Below are 23,905 nucleotides of genomic sequence, written 5' to 3' on the forward strand. Positions count from 1 at the left end.
TGCTCCCCCTCCTGGCCTCTGCTCATTCGTGAGCAAGGAAGGGGAGCGCATTGGAGTCTCCTGTCTTGGGTCAGCCCTGGAAGCAGCCAGTGCTCCCCTTCTCATCTCCACTGCCGATTAAAGCGTGACAATTTGGGGTGGCAGAGGGGAGGGGGCATGGAAAGAGTGATGGGCCTCTGTGCTCAAAGATCTCTTGACATTTCCATTCACTGTGGTGCTTTCTACGCCGGCTGCCAAGATGGCAAATGAATGCCTCCTGTTTTTCTTTGAGGGCAGGAAGTTGCAAACTCTATGCCGTCTGGAGACAGCTCTGCGCATTAACCCGCCTGCAGAGGACACAGCCCTGCTCCTCTGGACGGAGCATTGCAGAAGGCTCCAGGGCACGATCCAAGGCTTGGGTGATGTGGGTGGTGCTGTGATCTAAACCACTGAGCCTCTTGGGCTTGCTGATCAGAAGGTCAGCAGTTCGAATCCCCACAATGGGGTGAGCTCCCATTGTTCTGTCCCAGCTCCTGCCAACCTAGCAGTTTGAAAGCACACCAGTGCAAGTAGATAAATAGGTAGCGCTCCGGCGGGAAGGTAAACAGTGTTTCCGTGCACTCTGATCTCCGTCACGGTGTTCCATTGCACCAGATGTGGTTTCGTCCTGCTGGCCACATGACCAGGAAAGCTGTCTGTGGACAAACATTGGCTCCCTTGGCCTGAAAGTGAGATGAGCACCGCAACCCCGTAGTCACATTTGACTGGACTTAACCCTCCAGGGGTCCATTTACCTTTTTTTTGCTGCCGCTGGGTTGCATGGCTCTTCTTTTTCTCATGCATCATTTTTTAAAAATAAACTAGAAATGCATGCAGTTAAGTCAGGATCACTGGGATATTGTTATTTATTTACCACATTAATATGCCACCTATTCCTTCAATGGTGCATATGGTCCTCTCCCTCCTTATTTTATTCCCCACAACAACATTGTGAGGTAGGTGAGGCTGAGAGGCAGTGACAGGCCGAAGGCCACCCCCAGCGAGCTTCGTGGCTGAGTGGCGATTCAAACCCTGGTCTCTCCCAGGTGCTAGGATGACACTCTAAACACTATACCACACTGGCTCTCAATGTCAGTTGGCAATTTCTATTCTCTCCCCCTATTCTTCTCCTCCTCTTCTTCTTTGGCAATCACTCAAAAGCCAAGTAAGAATGTCTTCCATAAACAGGGTTTTAACATAAAAAAATTCCTTCCAGTAGCACCTTAAAGACCAACTAAGTTAGTTCTTGGTATGAGCTTTCGTGTGCATGCACACTTCTTCAGATACCTACAGGTATCTGAAGAAGTGTGCATGCACACGAAAGCTCATACCAAGAACTAACTTAGTTGGTCTTTAAGGTGCTACTGGAAGGAATTTTTTTATTTTGACTATGGCAGACCAACACGGCTACCTATCTACTACTGGAACCAGGGTTTTAACAGTGAGTCCGTAAGTGACTGTGGAGGCCAATTCTGGATCCACGCGTCCTTCCACAGTGCAGACATTGGTTTCTGGGCAGGAGTTGATCACGGTGTGGATTTGCCAAGCGTGCCTTCCTCTTGGCACGTTCCTCCCTTGCATCCTGAATTTGAGTGTCTTCAAAGCCCATGACCCCTTTGGTCAAGGCTGTTCTCCAACTGGAGCGCTCGCAGGCCAGTGTTTCCCAGTTGTCAGTGTTTATACTACATTTTTTTAGATTTGCCTTGAGAGAGTCTTTAAACCTCTTTTGTTGACCACCAGCATGACGCTTTCCATTTTAAAGTTCGTAATAGAGTAGTTGCTTTGGAAGACGATCATCAGTTATCCGCACAACATGACCGGTCCAATGAAGTTGATGTTGAAGAATTGTTGCTTCAACAATGGTGATCTTTGCTTCTTCCAGTATCCTGGTATTAGTTCGCCTGTCTTCCCAAGTGATGTGCAAAATTTTTCGGAGACACGTTGATGGATTCCTGAGCATTGATCCTGCATGCAAAGTGGTCACTCTACAGCTGAGCCACGGATCTTCCCTCCTGAGATGTTTCCTCTTCTAGTCATGCAGTGTATGTCTTTTGCAGCTATAAGGGCTCTCAGGACCCACCTTTGCTGTTCACCTGTTAGTCCCCAAACAACAGGGATATGACCGGCGCTTGGAAACAGAGGGTGTGCTCACTGCCCTTCCCTCTGAGCCACACGCTCTACAAGAAGCTCAGGGGTGATGCAGGGGGGGCTGTCTCCTACCTCCTGATCTTTCCCTTACGGATCCTCAATAAACTTCTGAGCAACCTCACGGTTCTCCCCAACACAGCTTTTAAAAGCCACTGCAGAAGCTCTCTTCCTTCCCACACAGGTTTGCTTCTGCAGTGCTTCATGGAGGAGATATCCTGGGCAGACCGCACACTTAAAACGGGGCATGCACACTCGCGCATAGCTCCAGGGCTGACCCAAGACATTTGGCTGCCTGAGGCAAAGAAGTAAATGGCAAACCCCCCCCCCCAGCCTCCCAATACGCCGCAGTCAAGGTGCCTAGTTATATGCCTGAAATAATAAATAGTGGCACCAGAGAGGCATTGTCAATGTATTTTGGCATCCGAGACAGAAAATCACACCAGCATCTCTTTCTCCCTGGAAATAAAAATACAGTACAAACAAACCATTTCCCTCCTAAAAAATAAACAAAAAACAAAATGCTTTTGAGGATCTCCATAACAGAAGAAATTAAGAGTGCAAATGGCAGAGGGAAGTCACATCTGCCAGAGTCTCAGGAAGGGAGACAAAAGATGAAGGCCATGTATATGTCCCCTGTGAGTGGGCTCCAAGTAGTAAAAAAATATGACCCTGCACACTTCTGGTGCAAATGGCCACTAGCCTCTCTCTAATGGTAGGGCCGGCCCTGCCTGCTTCCAGTGCAACAGGGCATCACTGGTCCTCATCCTAGGTCCTTTTTTTGCCAGAATTTTCTGTGCCATGAAGATGTAAACAAAAATTGCCCTTTTCCCTTATGGGGTATCCAAGAGCCCATATAGAGTCCTTACATAGGTTCCCTATTGGTAGGAGAGAATAACAGAGGCCAACCAGAGAATATTGAGAAGCAAAGCAGCTAGTAAGCCTGATCTTTATTGATCTGTTGCAACAGGGTGCTCCTCTCACACGCAGGAGAGAGCAGGAACCCAGAAAAATGGCGTGCAAAGCCTTATAAAGACTTTTGAAATTGCCACCCTGTAGATCAAGACCACCCCCAGAAACATCATACATACATCACAGAAGGGGTGTAACCTAAGACCACCCCTCAGATACATCACACCTACATCACAGAAAAGGCGGTCTTAAAACAGAAATTTGAATATTGTTTTTCTCCTGTTGTTGTTTTTCTCCTGTCTGGCAGGTTACTTGACTGGATTGCCTGGGGAGCCTGGCCAGTCTTTTGTAGTTCCTGGGCCAGGTCACAGGCTCACACCCTATTCAAACACAGGGTTTTGTGAAGGAAAAGACAATGGGGAGGCTTTTCCATTTTCCTTTGACCTTGCAGAGAAAACATTTGCTCAGTTTGGGAATCAAAATGGTTCCAGGTTGGTCTTCGAAATATACTCAGAGTCGCAAAGTGATTTCATGCTCTTTATTCAGCTCATAGTGGGGAGGAGGAATGAATGGAAGTCCCCTCAAAGTATCTGCTTTATATACATTATTTACACAATGGGCTGCACATGATTGGTTAATTCTGGAATTCTACTGTAAGCCAATCAGGTTGTGGATTCACTTATATCTGGAGCATGATTGGGTGGTTCCTGCCAACCAATCATCTGTTGCATTGTTCTTGGACCAATCAGACTGCTGCATTCTGAATCCTATTGTTCTAGGACCAATCAGACTGCTGCAATTTGGATCCTATTGTTCTAGGACCAATCAGACTGCTGCAGTTTGGATCCTATTCAACTCAGTACATAACAGTCTTCCTGTGCTGATCTATGTATATGCTTGGTTGGTACACTTATGAACATTTAACATTTATCTAAGACCTCAAAATTCCTGTCACAAAGACAATTTTTATTTTTCCATAGCACCCTGTACATGAAAGTCCTTTTTACTGGTGCAATTTTAAAAAATGTAAGCTCTTGCTGCCCCAACTGTCTTGCACATTTGGTCTTACTGATCGGCAGCGGGATGACGAGAGCAGGCGGAGAAAAGGAAGCAAAACAGGAGATTTCTCGAAGCCCCCTCACAAGTCTGCAAACAATGCTGGCAGCAAGACATGAACATCCTTTGATCTTCCAGTCTCTGCAGGAACCAAATCTGCAAGGAACACACTTGATAGTCAAAGTGGTTCAAATCCCTTGGGGACTGGAGGGAGGAATCTAGCAGACAAAGGCTCCCTTGTCCGCTTGGTGTCTGCCCTGAATTCTTGGGACCGATGTTGCAAGGGCAAAGCTCACGAGATCGCCCCTGGGTGACCTCTAAGGACCCTGACCAGGGGAGAGAGAGGAAAGGAGCTCTGACAGGCAGACCAGACAGGGACCAAACCAAGGAAGGGCCATCTATCTTTCAGGTCAGTGGAAGGCTGGATCCTGTTTTACAAGTCTGAATTTCATTCACGTCTGTAGCTTTTCATGCATTTTTATATTGTTGTTTTTCTAGTTTTAGGTTGCTGACATTATTTTAATTCTATGGTTTTTTAGACACTGGTTAGATTTTTTTTATATATAAAGTGGTTGTTGTTGTTTAGTCGTTTAGTCGTGGCCAACTCTTTGTGACCCCCCGGACCAGAGCACACCAGGCATTCTGTCTTCCACTGCCTCCCGCAGTTTGGTCAAACTCATGCTGGTAGCTTCGAGAACACTGTCCCACCATCTCGTCCTCTGTCGTCCCCTTCTCCTTGTGCCCTCCATCTTTTCCAACATCAGGGTCTTTTCCAGGGAGTCTTCTCTTCTCATGAGGTGGCCAAAGTCTTGGAGCCTCAGCTTCAGGATCTGTCCTTCCAGTGAGCACTCAGGGCTGATTTCCTTCAGAATGGAGAGGTTGGATCTTCTTGCAGTCCATGGGACTCTCAAGAGTCTCCTCCAGCACCAGAATTCAAAAGCATCCATTCTTCGGCGATCAGCCTTCTTTATGGTCCAGCTCTCACTTCCATACATCACTCCTGGGAAAACCATGGCTTTGTTGGCAAGGTGATGTCTCTGCTTTTTAAGATGCTGTCTAGGTTAAGTGGTATTTAGGTGTCTTTGAACATAGGACATGGCTTTCTGCTGGGTCAAGACCATTAGACTACTAGCTCAATATTGTCTGCACTGATTGGCAGCAGCTTTCTGGGGTTTCCGACAGGAGTTCTTCAAAGTCCTACCCGGGAGATGCTACAGAGAATTAAACCTGGCAGTTTCTGTAAGCAGAACATATGCATTCAATCATGGAGAGATGACCCATCATAGGAGCAGCCCTGCAGGACCAGACCAAAAGGGGCCCACCTACAATAACAGAACAGTAGAGTTGGGAGGGAACCCCAAGGGTCATCTAGTCCAACCCCCTGCAATGCAGAAATCACAGCTGAAGAATCCTTGACTGATGGCCTTCCATCCTCTGCTTAAAATCTCCAAGGAAGGCAACTCCCCTACTTTCCATGAGAGCCTGTCCTGCTTTCCCAGCATCTTGGTTCTCATAGTGGCCAACCAGATGCAGGACCTGAGTGCGAATCCCAGACACCCAATGTGTGTGTGTGTGTGTGTGTGTGTGTGTGTGTGTGTGTTTGTTTGTTTTTTTTAATTAGGAATTTCAACATAACAATTTATCAAAAATACATCATCCTCACCCCCCCCATTTTCCCCTCCCCTAAAAAGAAAAACCCACCCTCACAGACTTCCTTCAGCTCTCTCTGGTTTCTCAGCACGTTATTCTCTGCATATTATAAACTGTAAAGATCCTTAATAAATCTATCAATATGTTACCAATAAAAAAAAATGTGTATGTTTATTCAAAACCTGCCAATGTGTCCAGTTCATTTTGTTGTTCCTTTAAGTACTTTGTAAAAGGTTGCCATTCTTCTTTAAAGTCAGTTGTCCTTATCACGTAGTTTGTGTGTCAATTTTGCCAATTCTCCATAATCCATCAGTTTCTCTTGCCACAGTTTTTCGGTTGGAATTTCCTCATTCTTCCATCCTTGTGCTATTAGGACTCTCACTCAGTGTGTGTTTGTGTATGTTTCCCATCCCACTTGCAATACAGCTCTTTTTCTTTGCTTCTGTTTTAGTGCTGCATAATACACACACACTCAGTCCCCCAGTTTGGGACTGGGTACAAATCATTCCTGCAGTTATGAGGGTGGGTTGGGGAAAATATCTGCCTTAATGCTACCATGATTCAAGCTCCAGCACTGGGAGAGTTTGGTAACTGGTGATATGCGCAGTTTTACGATACACCTGGGGCAGAGGGGTGAGAGATGTCTGCATCACAATTTTCAGCTGCTTCAGTGGTCATTTTCGCACCCCCAGGGATGCCCAGGTCTGCAAGGTGTGTTTGGGGTCTCAGGCAGAAGATTTGCAGCAATGCCCAACTGCTAGGACACTTGCTGTGGAAGAAGCCACCGTAAAACAAACACGTCTAGTGGTATTAGGTACATTCCGCCTCTCTAGAAAGGAGACTGGGGCAGGCTACGATTGCACTCTTATCTTATGCTGCCCCCTTCTGGGTAGGGGTGGGAGATCAAGCCTTTCACAAATTCAGTTTCCCATACCAATACATGAATCAAAACACAGCTCTTTGAAATCCACACTTCTCTGAATTTTGCAATGCAATGCACTTCCCTAACCAAAAGCAGGCGCACACACAAAAATATAATAGTGAAAAATGCACACAAAACAGAGTATATTGCTTACCAAGCATTTTTGTATATTAAGAAACTATGTGCGCAAAAGTGTGTAGTAATTCTCATATGCATTTTTTAAAACAAAAAGTTTGCAAATATATGTGGAAATGGGGTGGACCCAGCTTAACAAATGAAAAGAGAGACTGAAAGAATCCAAAGCTGAGAGATTTGGCCTTCTCTAGTTCTGGCTGGGAAAAATTGGCTACCAAACCACAGTGTGGCTGCCAAACTTGTTGTTGTTTAGTCGTTTAGTCGTGGCCGACTCTTTGTGACCCCGTGGACCAGAGCACGCCAGGCACTCCTGTCTTCCACTGCCTCCTGCAGTTTGGTCAGACTCATGCTGGTAGCTTCAAGAACACTGTCCAACCATCTCGTCCTCTGTCGTCCCCTTCTCCTTGTGCCCTCCATCTTTCCCAACATCAGGGTCCTTTCCAGGGAGTCTTCTCTTCTCATGAGGTGGCCAAAGTCTTGGAGCCTCAGCTTCAGGACCTGTCCTTCCCGTGAGCACTCAGGGCTGATTTCCTTCAGAATGGGTCGGTTGGATCTTCTTGCAGTCCATGGGACTCTCCAGAGTCTCCTCCAGCACCAGAATTCAAAAGCATCCATTCTTCGGCGATCAGCCTTCTTTATGGTCCAGCTCTCACTTCCGTACATCACTACTGGGAAAACCATGGCTTTAACTATACAGACCTTGCTTGAAATCTGCTTTTCTGAGTTCAACTTGAATTTGGAACCGGATGTAAGAAAGATCAAGTCAGTTTAAATCTGAACCCTGGCAAGATGGAGACTCAGTGCAGATGCATAGGGAAGCCATTAATGCATTTTTAAAGGAATGAACCGCAACTCCTCCCTGCACCCCAAAAGGGACAAGGCACAGTTTTGCAAAAGATGTGCATTTGCTAACCTATATACACAGGTGCAAACTAATAAACAGTGCAATTTAAATACAACTGCAACGCACTCCTCCCTCGTGGGGGAGGCTGCGACAAGGGGACCTGTGTTTCGGCTGCCTGGGTGCTGCACGCTACGGCTGTGCCCGGAATTCAAGGTCCTTGCAGGTCCCCCTTCTGAGTTCTTCATCTTTAAACTGGACTTCGACTAGGCAGCTCTTCAAACAGGGGAGCGTGCTCTGCAAAGCAGATCACAAAGCCATCCTGTGTACAATTGCTTTGTTTGTGGCAAATGAATCATAGAATCCTAGAGTTGGAAGAGACCACAAGGGCCATCGAGTCCAACCCCCTGCCAAGCAGGAAACACCATCAGAGCACTCCTGACATATGGTTGTCATATGGATCACCTGACTTTTTCACCAGATAAGCCCTTTTTGAATGACCACTGCAAACGTCCTCAAATGCGGGGGCAGTAAAATCAAACGAAGTCAGTGTGTGAATCAAACATTTCCAGTATCGGTTCCACCCTTTTCCCCACAGGCCTGCTGGATTCCTCCCTTTTCACCCAAAGCCAACAGGTGCCTCTGGTGACCTCACAGCGGCACCTAAAACTGCCCTGAAGCCAGGCGAAGAGGCCCATTTGACCTGCCCACTGCTCCAGGCTGGCAGTGACTCTTCCCGGTCTCAAGTTGGGGAGGGTCTTCTCTAACCCTGCTCTGGGATGCTCAGGGATGATGAAAGTTGGTCAGGGCACATTGACTACCTCTGCCCTGCTGGTTATGATTCTTTCGGCAGCAATGCGTGACTTGGAGCCACACCCACCAGCCTCCCCCAACCTGGTGCCCCCCTTTGCGCTCTGGACCGCAGTCCCCATTAGCCCCAGCCAGAGCATTTGTGGTCCAAAACTTCTGGAGGGAACTAAGCTGGGGCTGCCCCACACGTGGGGCCTGTGCTGCACCTCTGGAGGGCAGCCCTTCCCTCTGCGGCTACAGGAATGATTTCCCACCCTGTGGCAATCCAGAGATGAATGAGGAGCTGGCTGTGTACATGTCGTACAGCCACAGCCCTTCCTTGTTGGCGCACAGCTCTGCTTGCTGCAGCTCCACGCAGGACAGGCCGCTCCTTGGCAGAAATGGGTCGGGAGGAAACTGCAGAGGCTCTCAAGGCAGTCTTTGAGCCTGACTGAGCTTAGGAGTTCTCCTGCGAAGGGCTGCATACTGGGGCAACAGAGCTGGGGAGGGAGAAGGCAGCAGCTCACAAGGTCTCCAACTCAGACCACACCCTTGCTGGGAACTCGACAGATTATCTCAGGGCCCCTGCGGCCACTCAAAAGGCTTCATTTCCCATCGCCTCTGACCACTGGCCAGGCTGGCTGGGGAGAATGGGAAACGGAGTCGCTCAGCGTCTGTGAGGCCACAGGTGTGGAGGACTCCCTGGTCCTGAATGGGGTAACTGTGCCCCTGAAGGACCAGGTGCGCAGCCTGGGAGACATTTTGGACTCACAGCTGTCCATGGAGGCACAGGCCAAATCTGTGTCCAGGGCAGCTGTTTACCAGCTCCATCTGGTACGTAGGCTGAGACCCTATCTGCCTGCAGACTGTCTCGCCAGAGTGGTGCATGCTCTGGTTATCTCCCGCTTGGACTACTGCAATGCGCTCTACCTGGGGCTACCTTTGAAGGTGACCCGGAAACTACAACTAATCCAGAATGCGGCAGCTAGACTGGTGACTGGGAGTGGCCGCCGAGACCATATAACACCGGTCTTGAAAGACCTACATTGGCTCCCAGTACGTTTCCGAGCACAATTCAAAGTGTTGGTGCTGACCTTTAAAGCTCTAAACGGCCTCGGTCCAGTATACCTGAAGGAGCATCTCCACCCCCATCGTTCTACCCGGACACTGAGGTCCAGCTCCAAAGGCCTTCTGGTGGTTTCCTCCCTGCAAGAAGCAAAGCTACAGGGAACCAGGCAGAGGGCCTTCTCGGTAGTGGCGCCCGCCCTGTGGAACGCCCTTCCAGCAGATGTCAAAGCGATAAACAACTACCTGACATTCAGAAGACATCTTAAGGCAGCCCTGTTCAGGGAAGTTTTTAACGTGTGATATTTTACTGTATTTTTGGTTTTTATGGAAGCCGCCCAGAGTGGCTGGGGAGGCCCAGCCAGATGGGCGGAGTATAAATAATAAATTATTATTATTATTCCTCATCCCCTGTGTTCTCCTTTTTCTTTCATTGTTCTGAAAGCTTCATGCAGGTGTAGGGTCTGTGTGTCTATTCCCCTCCAATATGTTTTACACGTGTGTCACCAGGAACATCCCAAATTGTATTGTGGGCTCAAGGAACTCAGACAAGGTGTGGTCGCGGAGACATGCCTTTTCGAGAATGCATTAGGAAGAAGAGTTTAATAAATCACCCTACTTACATAACAAAATTTCTCGGAAACTGTAACTAGCAAGGCAGACTGTTACTCAGAAGTAGCTGGAAAATGTGTACAAAACACTCAGCCACCCGTGTGACTCAGAGTTACCCATTTCTGTTCACTGGCGTCACAAGCCTTCGTTTTTCTTCTTCTGCAGCCAGCGCCCTTGTCGAAAGGTAAGCCGGAGCCTTGAGTCTGTAGCTCTTTCAAGAAAACAGACTGCGTGTCTCATCTTAGTAGGAGACGGCGCGATGATCCACTTTTGCCAGAGATGCTCTGCAAAGTCTCTGTGAAGAGCTCTTGGCTCTGTCCTTCCCAGTTCCCAGAGCGTCATTAAAGAAGCCATCATGATGGAAAAATCTGAAAAACATCAAGAAACCACTAACTACCTTGGCGCAAACTATTTTGCTAGTTTCTTCTCATCGGCTCCCTACAAACTCTTGTTTATAAAGAGGCTTCCAGCCTCTCTCTCTAACACAAATCCCTGCTTGTCAGCATAAGCCAGGGATAGCTCATGTGGCATCTTCCAGTTGCTGTTGGCCTGTGAAAGTCTCATCATCCAAGAAGATACTTGTGGAGGCTGAGAGGAGCCATGGTCTAATGACACCTAGAAGCACCACACTGGTCCTCCTGGGCCTAAGCTATCTTTGTTACAGCCACACAGTGTTTGAAACTCCCATTGTTCTAGGCACGTTTTGCGACATGGAATTTCATCCATGTGAGCAGTTTCTGAGCTCTGGGCGCAGTACTGAGCCTAAGATTTCAGATTAAAACTGCCACTGCTGGAAGAAAAGGAGGGACCTTTTTCTGCCTCCCCACTTCCAGCCGCTCTCTGAAGACCGGAGAAGGGACCCTCATAAGAATATTAGGGGGGTGGGCACGGGAAGGACTAGACCATGTGAAAAAGGAACATAAGATTGTAGCTGCAGTGCATTCATTTTCAGCTTTGTAGTCTTGTTATTAAAAAAAAAGCGCACCTAGACATTCTGCTGTGGTGCCCATAACCTAGGTTCAAGGTGGCATTTAGCTCCTAGAATTCATATAACACTGCATCCGCACCAGCGCTAACCAGGGCTCCCTCAGAAACCGTAGCCTGAAACCATGGTTTTAAGTGAGCTAACAAAGCATAGTTATAAAATAATTTGGTTAGTATAACCATGGTTATGATAAGGGCACATATGGGAAAGGGGGTTTGCATCTAAGTAGGAAGAGAGGCGAGGAAGGGTGTTCGCATTCCTAAGCCTGATTCCCATCTTGCATGCTATGATTTGGGGTGGTGGTGGTGCAGGAACGATCCAGGAGGGCAGGAGTAGCTTTGGGTGCAATTGGGGGGGGGTGTTGAATAAAAATAAGAGGGCAGTGGAAGCATAAAGAAAGAAGAGAATTTTGAAAAGCCATTAGTGCATGTTTCATCTGTTGTGTAATGATGCTTACTGGACAGCAACAACGCCCCCACCCCCCAGATCTGGTGGCCCTGTTGGAGCTGAGGGGTTTTCCTGGGCTTGGGGAAACCCTTTTCGGCTTCAACCAGGCCTGGGAAGCGGATCACAGCTTACCTGCCTACTTGGCCAAGGGGAGGGGGGCACTGATTATTTTTTTCCTGAAAAGTGGGCAGTAGGCCAAATAAGTTTGGGAACCTGTGATTTGGAGGGAGACAGAATGACACCCGTGCTGAGCTGCAGGAAGGAGGAGGAAACACAGAAATGAGATTTGGGTGGGCTTCCACTCAAAACCATCATCTAGGCAGGATTTGAACATTCAACCACAAGAACAGCAACCTTATATTGCTATGGCTCCAAAAAATGGAAGGTTTTCTGGAGCATAAGCTGCTCCATCTCTGGTGCCTTTCCAGTGACCACATACCGTTTTCTTCTTTCTGATGATGAAGATATGAATGTCCTCACTCCGATACTCCTCGTCGTGCTTCTCCAAGGGAACCTTCTCCAGATCAAAGTCCCTCTGAAGAAGCTGCAATTTAAAATTGCGCAAGAATAAAAGAGTGCAGCCAAACGTCCTTGGCCTCATTCAGATCTGAGCCTCCTAGAGAAATTGCACCACTTATGTAACCATAACCTCAGAAGCACAGCACAGAAATCTTCCACGCAGACTCCTGGGAACCGAAGGAGAGCCCAGCGGCTGCATCGAAGGCACACCTGGCCCCACACCCTGCTTCTCAAAGGGGCAAATCAGATGCCTATGGGAAGCCCACAACCAGGGTATGAGCGCCACAGCCCTCGGCCACAGCTGTTCCCCAGCACGCTGCCTCTGATTCTGGAGGACGTTTTCAGCCACTGCTAGCTTTCTTCTCCATGCCTGATCCCCTTCTAAAGCAATCTAATTCGGTGCCATCACAATATCCTGCAGTCATTTTGTAGTTTAACTATGTGCTGTGCCTGTCTTGACTCTCCCACCATTCACTTCCACTGGATGACCCCCGATTCTAGTAGTATCTAAGACACAGAAAAACTATCTGTACCACATTCTTCAGACCATGTGTAATTTCATAGATAGTAATACAATAATAATTTAATAGTTATATACAACCCATCTGATTGGGCTGGCCTTGCCACCCTGGGCGGCTTCCAACAAATTAGAAACATTAATCACAATAAAACATTAAAAGCTTCCCTAAACAGGGCTGCCTTCAGATGTCTTCTAAAAGTCAAGATAGTGGTTAATTTCCCTGACATCTGGTGGGAGGGCGTTCCACAGGGCAGGTGCCACTACCGAGAAGGCCCTCTGCCTGGTTCCCTGTAACTACACTTCTCACAGGGAGGGAACTGCCAAAAGGTCCTCAGAGCTGGACCTCAGTGTCCAGGCTGAAGAATGGGAGTGGAGATGCTCCATGATAGAGGTCTATCGCGTTCTCTAAACTGAAGAGTCTCAAATGTTGCGAGATTCTCCAGCTCCTTGATCGTTTCGGTTGCCCTTTCCTGAACTTCTCCAGATCTACAATATCCTTTTGGAGGCGAGGTGGACAGAAAGCATTCAATGTGTGTCACAGCACATATTTTTGTTTTTTTAAAAAGCAGTAAGACTTGGGGTTAGTCTAGAAGACCCTTGGGGTCCCTTCCAATTTTACAATTCTATGATTCTATGACACTGGCAGGTTTCTGTTTGATTTTTATATCCCGTTTTAGAAAGCGCCTTGGGATACTTCCAGGCTTTTCTCCACAGGAACAAGGGCTCCTCCGAGACATTCTGCACTGGCAGACGACTCACCTCAAAGTATTTTCTCTCCACTTCTGGGTTCTTCCCCATAGTCCTTTCTTCATAGCAGCAAAGGATGGTTGTTTCAGGGCCAGCCAAGTCCTTCAGAGTCTTGAGCAACGGCTCCAGTGACTGTCCGTAAAGCAGAAAGCACTTGCCACTTAACTTCATTCCACACTTGCAGCTAAAAGGCGAATCTACAAGAAAAAATGTGATTTACCTCTTCGTAGTAGATGCAGTCTGCCATCAGGATGTAATCAGGTGACGGAAGGAAGTCGGATACTTCTTCACCCCTAAACAAGAAGAAGGTGGATGCAATACAGAAAAGAACATTTGGTTTTATTTGTGCCCTGGTTTTCAGTCGACAGCGGCTCCCAAAGCAGCTTTATGATTAAATGCATAAAAAAGTACAAGTCTATCTACAAGTTATGCAGGTGTGTGTGTGGCAGAGTCTTCCGGGCATCCCCAAGAGCACAAGCCAGGCCAATCTTCACCAACCTGGTGACACTGAGGAGGGTTTGGGCCAGATGACCTTCACAGTCCCTTCTACAGTTCTGTTAACGAAGACTAAAACTTTGGACCACATGCTGGCTGGGGCTGATGGGAGATGTAGTCCAAGGTATAAGGAGGGCAGCAGGGGCCAGAATGATGCAGAGCCTGGCAGATCTACCTCTGCTCACCTACCAGTTTAGTTCAACGCTTAGCCACCCCCATGCAAAACCTTCTAAGCTTCAAATATACATAAAATGCTAAGTCAGTTCAAAGCAAAGTATGGAACGGCTGAAGGAAGTTGGAAGCAAGCTCATGTTCATATGACTATCTGTGACTTCACGCTACAGATCACGGCCCGATTGGGGCTGGACTTGGACTCGATGGCCCTTGTGGTCTCTTCCAACTCTATGATTCTATGATTCTAAGAGTCACTCTCTGGTTAAAGTTGACTTCCACTCCCTAAAATTGGTTTGAAGTTTCTTGAGGAAATTTTAAATTACAGAACAAGAAGTTCATACGAACCATTTCAGTACCTTGGCTTGAATGGAACCTGTGATAAGATGCCGATTATTCTCAATGTTCATTTTCAGCAAATCCTGAACTTCATCGAGATCAGTAACTGTAACGTTTGCACTACAAAAGAAGTGGGGTGGGGGCTATATTAGTTGCCCGTCTCATTCTCTCTCTCTCACACACACACAATATGCAAGAAACCACACAATGCACAGGTTTTTAAGCACCCCTCATTCAGCTTAGAAAAAGTCCTGTTTGCAACTAAGTTCTTGCCAAAGCGACTATGCTTAAAACTCCGTACATGAGCCAACACAGATTCAGTTCTGGTGGGAATGAATCAGGCATGAACAATTAGGGCACACACCAAAATAACCTGGTTAAATAAATCCTGCATAAAAAGAGATATAAATGAAAATAAAAAGTGGCAATGATTAATACAATGCTGCAAAACCCATCGGCATGTTGGAACACTATTTCAATCTCTAGTAATAAACATTAAATCTGTGCGATTAGCAGTGCAATTGTGGGGGTGTTTTTTTTTTTTGGGGGGGGGAGCCTGGACTCAATCCCTTTAGCTCTAGGTGCAGGACCACAAGATGGGAGTGCTGGCTACTAGTGAGATGGCCTTAAAAAGACTTTGGACAAATTCATGGAGGATAAGGCCGTCTTTTCTTATAATATTCTAGTAGTTTATGATGTTGTAAACTTCCCTGTGGCCTGTTGACAAAAGGTGGTACATAGAATCAACTGTAGAGTTGGAAGGAACCTTGCAACCCTACCCCCTGCCGTGCAGGGATCTCGGCTAAAGAATCCCCGACAGATGGAATATCCTGTCTCTGTAGGAGTATCCATATAAAGGTAAAGGGACCCCTGACCATTAGGTCCAGTCGTGGCCGACTCTGGGGTTGCGGCGCTCATCTCGCTTTACTGGCCGAGGGAACCGGCGTACATGTGGCCAGCATGACTAAGCTGCTTCTGGCGAACCAGAGCAGCGCATGGAAACGCTGTCTACCTTCCCGCCGGAGTGGTACCTATTTATCTACTTGCACTTGACATGCTTTTGAACTGCTAGGTGGGCAGGAGCAGGGACCGAGCAACGGGAGCTCACCCCGTCATTGCGGGGATTCGAACCGCCGACCTTCTGATCGGCAAGTCCTAGGCTCTGTGGTTTAACCCACAGCGCAGGGTTAAACCCAGGTAGCGCTGGGGTTATTACTGTTATTATTGAAGGCTCCAGGGTGCTGCTGCTGCCCGTCAGTGTGGGCAATACTGGACCAATTAGATGGGCCTGAGGACTGGAATCTTGCTGTTAATTTTAAGGGAAGAGCTATAGCTCAGTGGGAAGGGCCCCTCTATTATTATTATTCAGAAGGTCTCATGCTCAATCCCAAGAAAGCATCGGCGTCTCCAGGTAGCGCTGGGATTATTATTATTGTTATTATTAAAGGCTCCAGGGTGCCGCTGCTGCCAGTCAGTGTGGGCAATACTGGACCAACTAGATGCGCCTGAGGACTGGAATCTTACTGTTAATTTTAAGGGAAGAGCTATAGCTCGGTGGGAAGACCACATTATTATTATTATTATTATTATTACTATTATTATTATTATTATTATTATTAAGGTCCCCTGCTCAGTCCCAAGAAGGCACCCGCGCCTCCAGGTAGCGCTGGGGTTGTTCTTATTCAAGGTTGGAGGGTGCCGCTGCTGCCAGTCCGTGTGGGCAATACTGGACCAATTAGATGGGCCTGAGGACTGGAATCTTACTGTTAATTTTAAGGGAAGAGCTATAGCTCAGTGGGAAGACCACCTCTATTATTATTATTATTATTATTATTATTATTATTATTATTATTATTATTATTACTATTACTATTATTACTATTATTATTAAGGTCCCCTGCTCAATCCCAGCGCTGGGGTTGTTCTTATTCAAGGTTGGAGGGTGCCGCTGCTGCCAGTCCGTGTCGGCGCCGCTGAGGCGAGGCCCGGCCCGGCCGCTCTCCTTGCCCGCCCGCCTCCCAGCTGCCCAAGGTTCCCTTGGAGAAGGACGACGTACCCGAGGCTGGCGGCCATGAGGCCCACGAGGCCGGTGCCGGCGCCCAGCTCGAGCGCGGCCTTGCGGCGGAGAGGGAGCCCGGCCTGCTCCTCCTCGGCCGCCTTCTCGAGGAAGCGCGCCAGCACCAGCGCCGCGTCCCACACCACGCAGCCCGTGCCGCCCGCCCAGCGCTGCCCCAGGCGGAGCCCCGCCGAGCCGTCCCGCCGGGCCAGGGCGCGCTCCAAGCCCGGAGAAGGGCAGGCCGGAGACGCCATGGCCGAGGCCGAGGGAGAGCGGCGAGGAGGAGGAGCGAGAGCGGCGGCGGCGGAGGGAGGAGGAGGAGGCCGCTCTCCCCTCACAGACACAAAGCCGCCTCGAAGGGAAGCGGAGCCGCCGCTGCTTATTATTCACTTTATGTATAAACAGTACACTTTGGAACTCCCTGCCTCATGATCAGAGACACGCGAGGGAAAGCCGCCTCCAAAGCGGAGCCACTGCTGCTTATTATTCACTTTAACAGTACACTTTGGAACTCCCTGCCTCATGATCACAGACGCGCAAGGGAAAGCCGCCTCCAAAGCGGAGCCACTGCTGCTTATTATTCACTTTAACAGTACACTTTGGAACTCCCTGCCTCATGATCACAGACACGCGAGGGAAAGCCGCCTCCACAGCGGAGCCACTGCTGCTTATTATTCACTTTATGTATAAACAGTACACTTTGGAACTCCCTGCCTCATGATCACAGACGCGCAAGGGAAAGCCGCCTCCAAAGCGGAGCCACTGCTGCTTATTATTCACTTTAACAGTACACTTTGGAACTCCCTGCCTCATGATCACAGACGCGCAAGGGAAAGCCGCCTCCAAAGCGGAGCCACTGCTGCTTATTATTCACTTTAACAGTACACTTTGGAACTCCCTGCCTCATGATCACAGACACGCGAGGGAAAGCCGCCTCCACAGCGGAGCCACTGCTGCTTATTATTCACTTTATGTATAAACAGTACACTTTGGAACTCCCTGCCTCATGATCACAGACGCGCAAGGGAAAGCCGCCTCCAAAGCGGAGCCACTGCTGCTTATTATTCACTTTAACAGTACACTTTGGAACTCCCTGCCTCATGATCACAGACGCGCAAGGGAAAGCCGCCTCCAAAGCAGAGCCACTGCTGCTTATTATTCACTTTAACAGTACACTTTGGAACTCCCTGCCTCATGATCACAGACACGCGAGGGAAAGCCGCCTCCAAAGCGGAGCCACTGCTGCTTATTATTCACTTTATGTATAAACAGTACACTTTGGAACTCCCTGCCTCATGATCACAGACACGCAAGGGAAAGCCGCCTCAAAAGCGGAGCCACTGCTGCTTATTATTCACTTTATGTAACAGTACACTTTGGAACTCCCTGCCTCATGATCACAGACACGCGAGGGAAAGCCGCCTCCAAAGCGGAGCCACTGCTGCTTCTTATTCACTTTATGTATAAACAGTACACTTTGGAACTCCCTGCCTCATGATCACAGACACGTGAGGGAAAGCCGCCTCCAAAGCGGAGCCACTGCTGCTTATTATTCATTTTATGTCTAAACAGTACACTTTGGAACTCCCTGCCTCATGATCACAGACACGCGAGGGAAAGCCGCCTCCAAAGCGGAGCCACTGCTGCTTATTATTCACTTTAACAGTACACTTTGGAACTCCCTGCCTCATGATCACAGAGACGCGAGGGAAAGCCGCCTCCAAAGCGGAGCCGCTGCTGCTTCTTATTCACTTTATGTATAAACAGTACACTTTGGAACTCCCTGCCTCATGATCACAGACACGCGAGGGAAAGCCGCCTCCAAAGCGGAGCCACTGCTGCTTATTATTCACTTTAACAGTACACTTTGGAACTCCCTGCCTCATGATCACAGACACACGAGGGAAAGCCGCCTCAAAAGCGGAGCCACTGCTGCTTATTATTCACTTTAACAGTACACCTTGGAACTCCCTGCCTCATGATCACAGACACGCGAGGGAAAGCCGCCTCAAAAGCGGAGCCACTGCTGCTTATTATTCACTTTATGTATAAACAGTACACTTTGGAACTCCCTGCCTCATGATCACAGGGAGGCAGTGCCGGATATACGCATAAGCTAAACAACCTATAGCTTAGGGCCCCACTCTCTTGGGAGCCCCAAAAACAACTTAAAGGGGGGGGACTGGATGCACATTTCCAAAATATAAGATAAAAAACATATAAAATAAAACCTGCATCCAGCAACAGTGTTTTGTGTTGTGTAGGCTCCTGTGATGTAAGTCATGGGCCCCGCCTGCTAGCCTGATCCCTAAAACATCACTGGTTTGCTCCTTTCTATATATAGGGTGCCTACAGATTGAGGTTGAATCCTGACAAGACAGAAGTACTGTTTTGGGGGGACAGGAGGCGGGCAGGTGTGGAGGACTCCCTGGTCCAGAATGGGGTAACTGTGCCCCTGAAGCACCAGGTGCGTAGCCTGGGAGTCATTTTGGACTCACAGCTGTCCATGGAGGCACAGGTCAATTCTGTATCCAGGGCAGCTGTTTACCAGCTCCATCTGGTACGCAGGCTGAGACCCTCCCTGCCTGCGCACTGTCTCGCCAGAGTGGTGCATGCTCTAGTTATCTCCCACTTGGACCACTGCAACGCGCTCTACGTGGGGCTACCTTTGAAGGTGACCCGGAAACTGCAATTAATCCAGAATGCGGCAGCTAGACTGGTGACTGGGAGTGGCCGCCGGGACCATATAACACCAGTCCTGAAAGACCTACATTGGCTCCCAGTACAATTCAAAGTGTTGGTGCTGACCTTTAAAGTCCTAAATGGCCTCGGTCCTGTATACCTGAAGGAGCGTCTCCACCCCCATCGTTCTACCCGGACCCTGAGGTCCAGCACCGAGGGCCTTCTGGCGGTTCCCTCACTGCGAGAAGCCAAGTTACAGGGAGCCAGGCAGAGGGCCTTCTCGGTGGTGGTGCCCGCCCTGTGGAACGCCCTCCCACCAGATGTCAAAGAGATAAATAATTACCTGACATTCAGAAGACATCTTAAGGCAGCCCTGTTTTTAATATGCTGTGCAATGCCAGGTCAATGATTCGTAAGACCACTGCCATCCATGACTTGATCATGGATGGAGGATTTGACCTGGCATGTGTAACAGAGACTTGGTTGAATGAAGCAGATGGGCCTGTCCTTGCCGCTGCTTGTCCACCAGGTTTCTCTTACGCACAGCAACCCAGGTCACGTGGGCGGGGAGGGGGGGTTGCAGTGATTTTTAGGAAGTCATTAGTTTGCACCAGGCGTCCTATTGGGAAGACCCAGTTTTCTGAGTGCATGTTCTGGAAGTTGGGCAATAGGGGCAGTACAGGATTCCTTTTGGTGTACCGACCTCCCCGCTGCACCAAGGATTCCCTGCCCGAGCTGCTTCAGGTCGTGGCGGATGTTCTCCTGGAGACACCTAGCCTGGTCGTCCTAGGGGATTTTAACATCCATGCCGACACGACCTTACAAGGGGCCGCTCGGGACTTCGTGGAAAGCATGGCCTCCATGGGGCTGTCCCTGAATAAGTCTGGCCCAACCCATAGCCGTGGACATGCCTTGGACCTGGTGTTTACCTCTATGGATGTTGGTGATCTGACACTAAGTAAAAGCGAAATGAAAGAAGTGCCATGGTCAGATCACTTCCTGGTGCAACTGGACTTTTCTGCGACCCATCCCCTCTGCAGGGAGGTGGGACCAATTCGGATGGTCCGCCCCCGCCACTTAATGGATCCAAATGGTTTCCAGAGAGTGGTAGGGGATGCTTTATCCCATGTTGATGGCCTTTCAGCCGATTCCCTGGTGGCCCGCTGGAATGTGGAGTTAACCAGGGCTATTGACTGTTTGGCTCCGAAGCGCCCTCTCCGATTGCATGGAGCCCGGACAGCCCCGTGGTTTTCCACGGATCTGAGGGCAATGAAACAATCATTGAGACGGCTAGAGCGCCGGTGGCGGATAACTCATTCCGAATCTGACCGGACACAGGTTAGAGCTCAACGTCGAGCCTACCAAGTGGCGATAGCGACGGCGAAGAAGAATTTCTTCACCGCCTCTATTGCATCTGCAGAAAACAGCAGCAGGAGACTTTTTCAGGTGGTTCACAATTTAGCGGAACCACCTGCAACATCGGGGCCCAGTACGGGCCACATGTTCTCCTGCAATGATTTTGCAAAGTTTTTTGCAGATAAAATCGCCCAGATTCGGGAAGAAGTAGACTCCACCGTGGGAGCAGGGCCGGGGCGGGAGAGTGCTAGAGTTCTGTCTAGTCAAGTTGAGTGGGATCAATTTCAATCTGTTACCTCCGAGGATGTGGACAGGCTGCTTGGACGAGTGAAACCAACCACCTGTCTCCTGGATCCTTGCCCATCCTCGCTTATAAAAGCTAGCCGGGAAGGACTGGGCGATGGGCTTCGTGGGGTGGTGAATGCTTCCCTCCGTGAGGGAGCCTTCCCAGACCCGCTGAAAGAGGCGGTTATTAAACCGCTTCTTAAAAAACCATCTTTAGATGCGGCCACGATGGCCAACTATCGCCCAGTCTCAAATCTTCCATTCCTGGGCAAGGTGATTGAGCGAGTGGTTGCTGAACAACTCCAGGCACGACTGGAAGAAGCGGACCATTTGGATCCCTTCCAGTCGGGATTCAGGCCTCATCATGGGACTGAAACTGCCTTGGTCGCACTGGTTGATGATCTCCGGCGGGCTAGGGACAAAGGTGAGAGCTGTTTCCTAGTTCTGCTGGATCTCTCAGCGGCGTTTGATACCATCGACCATAGCATCCTTCTGGACCGTCTTGAGGGGCTGGGAGCTGGGGGCACTGTTATACAGTGGTTCTGCTCCTTCCTCCTGGGCCGGGTTGAGTGTTCAGACCCCTGGGCTCTCACTTGTGGGGTGCCTCAGGGTTCTGTCCTCTCCCCCATGCTTTTCAACATTTACATGCGGCCGCTGGGAGAGATCATCAGGAGGTTTGGGCTGGGTGTTCATCAGTATGCGGATGACACCCAGCTCTACCTCTCTTTTAAATCAGAACCAGTGAAGGCGGTGAAGGTCCTGTGTGAGTGTCTGGAGGCGGTTGGAGGATGGATGGCGGCTAACAGATTGAGGTTGAATCCTGACAAGACAGAAGTACTGTTTTTGGGGGACAGGAGGCGGGCAGGTGTGGAGGATTCCCTGGTCCTGAATGGGGTAACTGTGCCCCTGAAGGACCAGGTGCGCAGCCTGGGAGTCATTTTGGACTCACAGCTGTCCATGGAGGCACAGGTCAAATCTGTGTCCAGGGCAGCTGTTTACCAGCTCCATCTGGTACGTAGGCTGAGACCCTATCTGCCTGCGGACTGTCTCGCCAGAGTGGTGCATGCTCTGGTTATCTCCCGCTTGGACTACTGCAATGCGCTCTACGTGGGGCTACCTTTGAAGGTGACCCGGAAACTACAACTAATCCAGAATGCGGCAGCTAGACTGGTGACTGGGAGCGGCCGCCGAGACCATATAACACCGGTCTTGAAAGACCTGCATTGGCTCCCAGTACGTTTCCGAGCACAATTCAAAGTGTTGGTGCTGACCTTTAAAGCCCTAAACGGCCTCGGTCCAGTATACCTGAAGGAGCGTCTCCACCCCCATCAGTCTGCCCAGACGCTGAGGTCCAGCGCCGAGGGCCTTCTGGCGGTTCCCTCACTGCGAGAAGCAAAGCTACAGGGAACCAGGCAGAGGGCCTTCTCGGTAGTGGCGCCCGCCCTGTGGAACGCCCTTCCAGCAGATGTCAAAGCGATAAACAACTATCTGACATTCAGGAGACATCTTAAGGCAGCCCTGTTCAGGGAAGTTTTTAACGTGTGACATTTTACTGTATTTTTGGTTTTTATGGAAGCCGCCCAGAGTGGCTGGGGAGGCCCAGCCAGATGGGCGGGGTATAAATAATAAATTATTATTATTATTATTATTAATGCTGTATTGTTTTTAACACTGATTGGGAGCCGCCCAGAGTGGCTGGGGAAACTCAGCCAGATGGGCGGGGTATAAATAATAAATTATTATTATTATTATTATTATTATTATTATTATTATTATTATTATTATTATACATTCTGCATGGACTGTTATGTGCAAATGGCTATTAGGTCCATAAATTACCATATAGCATATATTCAACACAAAAAACAGCGACAATTTGTTGTTGACAAAGGACTGCTAGACGTAGAAAGGGCCCCATTACCACCAGTAGCTGAGGGTCTCATCAAACCTAAATCCATCCCTGGGGAGGTCCCTTTGCTGTGCTCCTTTCGGCGCCTGCTAAAAGCACTTTTGGTAAGGAAGCTGGAGCGGCTCTTAATCTGTTTTTAAAGGTAAAGGGACCCCTGACCATTAGGTCCAGTCGCAGACGACTCTGGGGTTGCGGCGCTCATCTTGCTTTACTGGCCAAGGGAGCTTCCGGGTCATATGGCCAGCATGACTAAGCCACTTCTGGAGAACCAGAGCAGCGCAAGGAAATGCCGTTTACCTTCCCACCGGAGTGGTACCTATTTATCTACTTGCACTTTTTGGTGTGCTTTCGAACTGCTAGGTTGGCAGGAGCAGGGACTGAGCAAAGGGAGCTGATTCGAACCGCCGACCTTCTGATCGGCAAGTCCTAGGCTCTGTGGTTTAACCCACAGCGCCACCCGCGTCCCTTAATCTGTTTTTAGCCCATCCCTATTTTAACCACCTTTCAAAAGGCTTGCCAGGGTTTCCCAAATTGGGGATCTCCTGTTTTTGGACTACAATTCCCATCATCCCTGATTACCTGTCCTGCTAGTGAGGGATGATGGGAGTTGTAGTAAAAAAAAAGTTGGGAAACCAAACTATTGCTTTTACCGGTAATTTTGTTAAAAAGAATTTGTAAACCGCACAGAGGTTTTTCATTCACCTTATTAAATAAATAAGCATGCCACCACTTTTGGGCCCAAAAAGCTACCAGCAGTCTCAGTGATAAAACATAAATCGAACACAACTCATTAACAACCAATGTCATTATTATTTTTGTTGTTATTGGTGATTTGCTGTTTGGGGAAGAAGGGCAAGATAGAAATGTAATAAACATTAATGATAATATTAGAATGATGCCAGCAGAAGCCTCAGTTGGGACTTGTAGCTCACTCCTCTGTCCATCCTCCAAGATTTTCTCCTTCCCACTTTTTTGCTTCCTTACAGTGATTTATAGCCCTCCGACCAGGAGGCAGATTAACAGCAAAGCTTATTGAGAAATGGCAGACTGGTAACTGGCAGCAGGCTTTACAAATAATTCACTGCATTTTTCTTGGGAAGAGTAAATCCTGCTTGGGTGGGGTATGTGGCAGTTTGATGCCAAGCATGTTGTGGAATCTGTGAAAAACCTGCGTGCACAAGGAGCACCAACCCCACTGGAAGACAAAGGCCCTGGAATGCAACCTTTCGAATCAGCAACCTGAAAATCA

At 48.9% G+C, this 23,905-nt stretch overlaps 1 protein-coding gene across 1 annotated transcript; it reads right to left on the bottom strand.

Annotated features, from left to right (window-relative positions):
- Positions 1–10,117: 10,117 nt before the first annotated feature.
- Positions 10,118–16,678, bottom strand: VCPKMT (valosin containing protein lysine methyltransferase; the record flags this gene model as incomplete). The annotated part of the gene is made up of 6 exons (XM_081212091.1): positions 10,118–10,513; positions 12,017–12,121; positions 13,376–13,495; positions 13,584–13,656; positions 14,378–14,488; positions 16,425–16,678. The coding sequence occupies 6 exons, from the start codon at positions 16,676–16,678 to the stop codon at positions 10,499–10,501; spliced, it is 678 nt and encodes a 225-aa protein (XP_081068217.1). The 3' UTR covers positions 10,118–10,498.
- Positions 16,679–23,905: the final 7,227 nt, after the last annotated feature.

Source organism: Podarcis bocagei (genome assembly GCF_964188305.1).
Source record: "Podarcis bocagei genome assembly, chromosome: 1".
NCBI classification, from domain to species: domain Eukaryota; kingdom Metazoa; phylum Chordata; class Lepidosauria; order Squamata; family Lacertidae; genus Podarcis; species Podarcis bocagei.